The sequence below is a fragment of the Ostrea edulis genome, chromosome 1 (assembly GCF_947568905.1).
Source record: "Ostrea edulis chromosome 1, xbOstEdul1.1, whole genome shotgun sequence".
In the NCBI taxonomy this organism is placed as follows: Eukaryota; Metazoa; Mollusca; class Bivalvia; order Ostreida; family Ostreidae; genus Ostrea; species Ostrea edulis.
This window is the reverse complement of record NC_079164.1, coordinates 81,642,770-81,652,309: the sequence shown is the minus strand read 5'-3', so window position 1 is coordinate 81,652,309 and position 9,540 is coordinate 81,642,770. Positions and strand designations below refer to the sequence as shown.

The 9,540-nt window shown below is 35.6% G+C and overlaps 1 protein-coding gene across 1 annotated transcript; it reads right to left on the bottom strand.

Annotated features, from left to right (window-relative positions):
- Positions 1–2,473: 2,473 nt before the first annotated feature.
- On the bottom strand, positions 2,474–9,092 carry LOC125679034 (acyl-coenzyme A thioesterase 8-like). The gene is made up of 6 exons (XM_048917934.2): positions 8,745–9,092; positions 7,151–7,296; positions 5,444–5,669; positions 3,340–3,497; positions 2,858–3,049; positions 2,474–2,696 (listed from the first exon to the last, which is right to left on the bottom strand). Exons 1-6 carry the CDS (start codon positions 8,831–8,833, stop codon positions 2,599–2,601), a joined length of 909 nt encoding a protein of 302 aa, XP_048773891.1. The 5' UTR covers positions 8,834–9,092; the 3' UTR covers positions 2,474–2,598.
- Between the last annotated feature and the right edge of the window lie 448 nt (positions 9,093–9,540).

Genomic DNA, 9,540 nt, shown 5'->3' with positions numbered 1-9,540 from the left:
TATCTCACTGTGCCTCATTTATGGTTTTCTTTGCTGACCACTTCCTCCCTGTCTTGATTTCTACTCGTACTGCCTGAACTTTAGCATCCTTACTCATAGCATCAGATGTTGTAGTTTTGTCACCTGGGATTCCTCCGTGTTAGAGGTAGGTAGTTGTAGATTCGACCCAGAACTATATATAGACCTACATTGTTAAAATTTCGTGGTACAGCAAGTCATCTCCGTCAGGTATCTCTTGCTGTTGTTTCCATTCTCTCTACCGTTGTCATTGGAACATCATAAACCAGCAGAGCTCCTTGCTTGTCGTAAAAGACGACTGAATGGGGTGGTCTTTGGATGAGACCGCAAAAACCGAGACTCCGTGCCACAGCAGGTGTGGCACGATAAAGATCCCTCCCTGCTCAATGGCCGTAAGCGCCGGGCATAGGCCTAAATTTTGCAGCCCTTCACCGGTAATGGTGACATCGCCATACAAGTGAAATATTCTCGAGTGAGACGTTAAACAACATAAAATCAATCAATCATAAACCACCAATGGCCAAAACAAAGGTGGCAACAGCCTATGTTGATTCATTGTATATTGTAAGGACTATCGGGAATTGTTCACTCATATGGAGACGTCACCATTGCCGGTGAAGGGCTGCAATTTAGGCCTATGCTCGGTGCTTATGGCCTTTGGGCAGGGAAGGATCTTTATCGTGCCACACCTGCTGTCATACGGGACCTCGGTTTTTAGGGTCTCATCTGAAGAACTGCCCCATTCAGTCGCCTTCTACGACAAGCAAGGGATACTGAGGACCTATTCTAACCACAGGGGCTCGGTTATCAGATATTGAAGTTTTGCATGATTTGTGTCCGAATAATAGATTATATAAATAAAATCCACCACCAAAATCCGCTTTTTCGAGGTATTAAAAAAGGTGTATCATGTGTACATTAAAAAAAGTACACACGATACACCTTTTTTAATACCTCGAAAAAAGGCGGATTTTGGTGGTGAATTTTATTTATATAATCTATTATTCGGACACAAATCATGCATAACTTCAATTTATTATTCGGGAACAAATAATACAAAACTTCAATATCCGACAACCGAGCCCCTGTGATTCTAACCGGATCCCCACGGAAATCTCATGTTGATAGCTCCATGCTTTGTACTTCCCCGGTACTCTACTTTTATCTACTCCATTCGTCCAACTGCTTGCACAGGTGCTTGTTTACATATTTTATCAAAAATACACTCGAAATACCCAAGGAATTGAACATTCAAAAATACAAGAAGGGGGGATACCAGAAGTTCTGTTCACAAGCACCTGTGGCTGCTTGCAGGCAAATAACCTATTGTCTTTGAAATCAAGCTGAAATATATTATATGGGTCTCGTACATACAGTGTGCATAATCTAGTTATTCGAGCAAATATCCCTTCTGTAAATGTAAATATCAAAACAGCGAGAGTAATGAACATTACATTTTGAGCTATGTCCAACGAATTTGGAAATAAACAAATTTCTTCAATCTTTACAATATTTTTTAAAGGCGCAGTACCAACTTTATATTACAATATGAATTCCAATTCTGCTAATTATTATGTTTGTATGGCAACATTAAATTGCACCCATTTATCGAGTCTGAGTGTAAGGCAAGTATCATATAATATGGAAAGCCAATCTATCAAAATTTATCCCAGCATGTAACTGTATTTCATTGTGTGACTACGCAATGCATCTTTCATTCAATGTAAATGTAGAAATATGTATATATGTAGAAATGTTAAACGTAAATGTAGATATGTTAAAGGTAACTTGACAATCCCAGTACTTATTATTAGTGCAGTGTCAATCCAATGGGTTGGAATGACTAAATATTGTTCCGTTCAATGTTTAAATAGAAATGCGTATTCGAAACTTATAACTTGTTAGTGTGTATTTTGCTCACTGAAAAGTATAAAAGCAAAACTTGTTTTGAGGCATAAGTAAATCCATCATTTGTTCTATCAACCGTTGAAAGCGATTTAAAACAATTAGAAAAGTGACATCATTTTCGTTCAAAGGAATTTCAACATTTGTTAATCTCGTTCAGCCAGACAATCGACTGTCTCCGTAAATCTCCGACAAGCACAGATGGGGTTGGAGATGTTCTGCGACAATAAATCAGTAAATGTTAAGTTACTGTAGTATATACGTCATATCTACAGCAGACACATAGAAGATTTTTGAATTAACAACACAACCCCTATTCTAATTATCTCCCTTTGCAAGATGTCAGGGATTCTGGTCAGTCAAGCGAGATAAATACGACAACAACAAAACCAGTAATATGAATGAAGTTTTCTATTTTCAATTTTTACTTAAGATCAACTACACAAAATTGAAACTCACCAAACTTAAAATAAAACTATATGCCCTGAGTAGACAAAACAATTCACCTGGACTGGTTTTTCTATGCAGATATGAAATGAGAAGTCTTACATTCCTCAATAAACATATTTATCTACATAAAATCATACAATATTTACTTGCATGCACAGCAATATAAGAATATTTCTTGTACATTTCACATTTTGAAAAAAATAATTCTCAGTTTTCTTTTGCTGTTCAAATCTTTGATCTCATGACTCCCTCCTGTGCAATGGACACTGCTAAGGTGCCATCTCTCCTCCACATCCGGCCGGTAGCAAAGGCTTTGCCTTTACCTAAAACAGGAAGAAAAATAGTATGTGAGCCCAAACTGAGTTCTAGCTTATAGAGTTTGTGAAAAATCATGAATTTATGTAAAATGTATTTTAAAAAGTGTTTTTGAGTCCACATTACTAATCTAAGTGGTCGTGAAAATTAATCTGTTTCTCTGCCTTACCACATTGCGGACTCTCAATTTCATACAGCATCCACTCGTCTGCTCGGAAGGGATTGTGAAACCACATACTGTGGTCTAATGATGTAACAAACCCCAATTGATACCCAACAGGGGCTGGCTGTCTTGCAGCTCCTAGTAGAGCCAAGTCTGATATGAATCCAGCAACACACTGCTGCAGCTGCATATTATCACCTGTTATAATGAGTACCATTTCAGTCAGTCATACATGTATTAGAGTTTCAATAGTAATCACCTATACAAAACTTTTAAAACACTTTATTCAGTATTCATATCAAGCCCTTCAATACACAGTGTATCCATACTACCGTACTGAGAATCGAATTGTGTAAAAGTGTAGCATATGTATTTTTTATGGAAATATTTAGATTTCAGAGTATGATCCACAGCATCTGTATTATCTTCATTAAATAGGTATGAGTTCATCATTTGTGATTAGTTTATTCACTGTTTATTATCAATACCTATATGTTCCATGGCTCTGACCCAGACATAGCGCCGAGGTTCTCCCTGTTTCTGACCGTGATAGACCAGTGGGTCTACAGGACGGGATTCTATATGGATGGACTGTGTCAGGTATTCGCTTATCCTCATTCTTTGGATGTCTGTCAATTCCTCTGTTCTAGACAAAGACTTGACAATGAAATAATAATTAAATGTGTAATGAGGAGGTTTACAATTCAAATGCAACTGTTTTGTAATCAGCATTTTGATTGGCTAATGCACTGGGGCTTGAGGCAGTTAAACGTGCATTAATGAAATGGAAAGCTTTCAATTTTGACAGCATAATACAATGGCACATAAACATAACATCAATCATGAAATATTCCATGACTTGTTTCATAAAACAAAAGGATGCTCAAAGGCCTTATCAGTCACCTCTGTTAGAAGTATCACTAGCCCAAAATGCTATACAATCTGTAGTAATTTTCCTGTTCCGCATATCCAAGCTAAACTCTCATATTCATCAGCAGTATAAAACAAGACATTTTCTTAAAACATAAATGCCTCTGAAAGTGCCCATACTAATGAAAGATTTTACGTAATATATGTCAACTCATATCAACACTACATGCCCGCCTTCGAGTCGAAACCCTGGGGTTGTGAAATTCACAATTTTGGTTCATCTCTTTCTGCTTTTCCTACGGTAATTAGGTATGTAGTTTTTTTCACATAATCAAATTCAAAATTACAGAAACCTTTCAAATTCAAGACAATAATCACTATGATAATTTTGGCCCCACCCTGAAACCTAAACTCTTGCCCCCGGGATCATAAAATTAAAAATTTTGATAAAGGGCAACCTGCTCCGGCCTTCTAATCTAAATATCTAATTAGTATTATTTGAGTATCCATACCATTAGAGAAGATGTTATCTAAATGTTTTATTTGTAAACACTATACCAAGTTTGGCCCTGCCCTGAAGACAGAACCTCAACCCTGGGGATAATGAAATTCATAATATTGGTAGAGGCCGTTCTGTTCTACATGACTACACATTTAGTTTTTCTAATAGATTTTTGAAAATTGGTCAATTTTTGGCAGTTTTTGCCCTGCCCCTAAGGCCCGGGGGTGCAGAAGTCCTGAAATTACAAATGATTTCTCCCTTGTCCCAAAGTTCCTTCATACCTAATTTGAAAGGAATTGGAATAGTAGTTATCAAAAAGTTGAATGCGTTTAATTGTTAACGCACGACAGACGATGCATGACGATGGATGCAGACCAGTAGTAGTAGGTCACCTGAGTCACTCATCTGAATCACTCAGGTGACCTAAATAAGCAAACTCAACAAAATACAAGGTAAACATCAAGAAAAATTGCATTTGAATGGGAAGAACTATTATTTGCCACTGTTACTACACATCTGTTTTACACGCTCCATTAGAGTGTCACTGGTATAACTCAGTTTGCAACCAGGAAACCAGCATTAATGGTCACAAATAACAAATAAAAAGATAATTATTCCTTAATTCTAAATAAGCATAAAAGATAATTATAGACTTGTAGTTGCAAATAGAAGTATGGACCAAAACCTCATGCTAAATTGAGAGGGAATTAGTAAATACTTTAATATAGAGGACACAATGAATATTTTAAACGAGGAGTGTTGTGTATATTGCAGCCTTTATGCCCTTGATAAAATATTTACTATATATTGTGGGTTTTTTTTTATTATACAGTAATGCACTCTGTCCCAGGAGCCAGTATAATGATCAGTTAAAAATGTAATATCTAATGCAAAAATTCATAGCATTACTTAGTAAACCTTGCAATAAAAACAATCACTATATAATTATATTTTTTATTATTAAGTGGCTTTCTACCATAAGCAGTTACTGCACAGCTGTCTCTGAAGGCAAATAGTGATATGCATTCAAATGTAAATGACAAAATGTATATTTTCTCATTGCATTTGAATCTATCTTCACATTTTCAAGGTGAACTGTTGGCTTAAACTTCTTTATCTTTCAGTCACTTAATATGATATTATATCAAAAGTGCGGAAACTGATTTTTTACAACCAAACACTTTTTAAAAACTTGTTCAACTTTTAAAAATAGTACTCACTCTAATCTGTTTTTCATATATTCTTTGGAACTGATTAAATCTTCTGGATTGGGGACTACAGGCATTGTGAACTGATGTTCCAGTGGGTCTGTCTCATCTATTTTAAAAGAGGCCTGCATGGAGAATATGGGAACACCATCTTGTGTGGCCTTGATATTTCGGCTGGTGTATGTCTTGCCATCACGAGTACGATCCACGTGGTACACAATGGGCTTTTCATTATTGCCTGAAATATTACAGAAATAAATTGTATATTTGCAATACAAGTGTTCAACACTCACTCACCCCATCCATCCCCATTCAAAAAAGCAAGGTGCAGTGTTTATAAAAACATAGTCCCAGTACATCCACAGGAGCCTCAAGTTTTATTACTTAAAATGAAATAAATATCAGGAAAAAAATAATCCACCATCATCTATTTAAAAAAACACACCAATAATTCCATTGCCATCCTGGTGGATATTTTTTTTTATTATAGAAGACTGGATAATTTTCCCCCGGATTTTTATTTCAATCTAACTTTACTTTAGATTCCTGCACTATGAACATCCTTATTTATTGAGAATGAAGTGTCACTAACAAAATACAGATCTCTGGGACTACATTTATTGCACTTATTGATTTTTACTATGCTACCTTGGCCCTAGGATCTTGGTTTGAAAGAATATAACTTCAATCTAAACTATATTCAAATGTGTGTACATTAATTTGACTGATAGTGATTTGTATATATATATTCACAAGTAAAAATGCAAATTCCTATTGTGGGCTGCTAGTTATAACAAATTTTGAGTATTCTTTAAGTAAACAAGAAAACCATGGACCACAATGCTCACCTGAGTAACCCTAGCCCTGCTGTTCTTCAGAAAATATTAAACGATTTTCCCCACTCTCTTTATATTCGCATGAAAAATTGTGGCCCCACCCTAACTCTATGGAGTCTCTGAATCCGCACAACATGGGGATTCTTAAATAGACAAACCCAAGGCTCCTGGGCACACATTTTAACCTGCACTATCTTAGGATGCTTGCACATCAAAACAACTAATCATGGCCTTGCTGTTCAATAAGAATTTACCTACTCTACCCAGGCCTGAGGGAGCCAAGATTTAAACATACCTTGGTACTTGAAATCTGCACAACATTAAGGACGCTTGCATTTTACTATGACTAATTAATGCAGGCCCTGCTGTTCTTAAGAAGCATTTTAAAGATTCTTCCAATATATTCCATTGTAAAAATTTGATCCCATATTCTGGTCCTATGGCTCGACCCTATCCCTGGGGGCATGATTTGAACAAATTCAAATCTGCAAATTTCATCTCTTTTTTTTTGGCCCAGTAGTTCTTGAGAAGATCTTTAAATGACCAAATTGTCACTATTTCTTATTTATCTTCCTTTAAAATAGGGCGTGTTTTTTTTTCTTCTTTCCTTTGAATCCCCATCACCTCAGTATGTTTTGTGGGAAGTTTCGTTGAAAATGGTCCATTGGTTTTGGAGAAAAAGACAAAATATGCCACATTTACAGATAGGTGACAGAAAAGCTCACTTGAGCTTATAGGTCAGATGAGTTAAAAAGCTTTCTTAGAATATCAAGTGGATAAAGATTAGTGGGTTTTATTTTATAAAAAAGACATTAGTATTGACATGACAAATCCATTAGCATAGTTTTGTTATGTTATATTAGTTTTGATTTCATCTTCTTACCTCCCCTTAAAAAGTAACAGTGAAGACTGTGTAGTAAAAGTGGCTCTTGTACTGTATTGAACGCTGCTGTCAATGCTTGACCAACCACCTGTCCACCAAAGACAAACCTGGAACCCACTGGTCGCCAAAGACTCTTGGCTGAAGCTCTGATAAAGAGATAATAAAATGTGATGATGTGTACACTTTATGCAGTATGCATGGGTCCAGAGGGGGGGGGGGGTCCATATGATAATACACACACCTTGAGATTTGTGAAAAATACATATTTTTACTATTTTAGACAGTTTCAGTTGCAAAACACAAAAGAATTAGAATCCTGATTCATGTTGACCCCCTTAAAGTGAAACTCCCTTAGAAATTTTCTTGGATCTTCATATGCCTCTAGCTGACAAGAATACTTCCAGTCTAAAACTTAAATACATCCATTATTTACATGTTACACACTTAATATTTTACCTCAGTCAAACTTACATGCTTCCTCTAGACCAATTTTCACTTTAAGATATATACTACCGGCTAGTATTCTACAAATATATCTATATACATGTATGTCAAAAATATACAAATTACACATCTATCTGATTCTGATGGCGGTGCATTCAATTAAGGAGCGCAATGCCAAAGTTCCCAAGAAAAAGAAACTTTCTTCCATATTATTTCATTGTCGCAATCCACGGTTTTGAGTCCACACATGCTCCCTCAGACCCTGATGGAGAGAATCGATTAGAAGCACCCATGGGTAACCGACGATGATATCAGTTAAGGAGGAAATAATGTTTGAAACATTTTCATTATATATATATGTCATTGGGACCATATCAGCCATGATTTGTCATTGCTATCTGCAACGGTCCAGTGTTAAATTTTGAACTATTTAGAACTTCTCAGAAACTACACAAGTAATCATGATTGATCTTCACTACTCAAGGGTTTTTGATACATGAAAATGCCACAGTGGACCAAAAACCCTTGGCTAGTAAAGAATCTTGACAATTTGTCATCAAAATCAGTGAATAGCATATTTAGGGGAATTTTATTCAATAAAATAAGATTTCAAATTCACTCCCATATTTGCCACATCACATTGAGAGTCGATCAACTGAACGCTGATGTTTGGTAATATCGTGGTCTGACCATCATCCACACGGACATGTGGGTTTCCTCTAAGTAATTTAGTTTCCTCTCACTGGAACAATGAGCATTTCGTGAAGAGAGTAATATAAGTTACAAGTGCAGAACTTAATGGTTTGGTGATTGTCGCAATGTTATGAATGAAGTTTGGTTTTTTTTAAAAAACAAAAAAATATTTATTACTGATCGTATCTAAAACAGTACAAGGTTTCAGAAAAATCATTCAAGGTGTACTTCCTGGAAATTCGAGCAATTTTGTTGCTAATATTTTCATTACAGTATTAGTGTTAAGGCGGGTGACAGATGATTTTTCCGTTCAAAAACTGAAAACAAACATTTTCGTGTACATCTATAACATAATTATAACCTAAATCATCTGACACGTCGCAGTGAGAGGAAATTGCAATGGAAATTGGACAATATGTGTAGAAGAAATCAAACCAGTTCGTAAAATTTACCATACCTGTAAATGTTGACATCAATACTTTCCAACGTTAAGAAAGATCCTGACGGGTCTTCATTTTGGTCAGTTTCTGACATGGTGATAGTCATCAACTGGACGCGATCGTTCTATCTAATGACCTCGAAATCTATCAGCTGACTCGCGTTAAATTTTGAGTCATTACGCTTTGAATTTTCGTCTGATGATTTAGATCTAGTCCTACTTGCAATGCAGAATCAAAATCGACGGATGACAGAATGTAGCCCATCTGCCTGGTAGTAGAAGATCGTTACAGTTTAGCTTAACCGAGAATGATTACAATTTATAGCGCACTACTCTACATTAAAATGAAAGTAAACATTTACTTTACGAATGCCGATCCCGATGTAGGCCAAGGGGATTACCCAATATTGTAGAAGGGGGGGGGGGGGGGGTCTAATCATGGACGCAGCCTTGATATACAATATACAATGTACTGCTTCGTTTTAAGGAGGAATAACACATCAGAGAAACATGGCACGCCGTTTTTACATTTACTCCTCTTTAACTCATTTTTGTAGGATATCTTATAAAAGTTATAAGATACCTTTTATCTAAAGTTTATGAGATATCTTATATCCTTTATAAGATATCTTATAAAAGATATGAGAAATCTTATATATTTTTATTTATAAGATATCTTATCAAACATATCAGATATCTTATAAATACCTTTTTAAAGATATATCATAAACTTTAAAAAGATATCTTATATATATATTAGGCCTATATAAGATATCTCATAAATGAATTTTTATAATATATCTCATCAACTTTA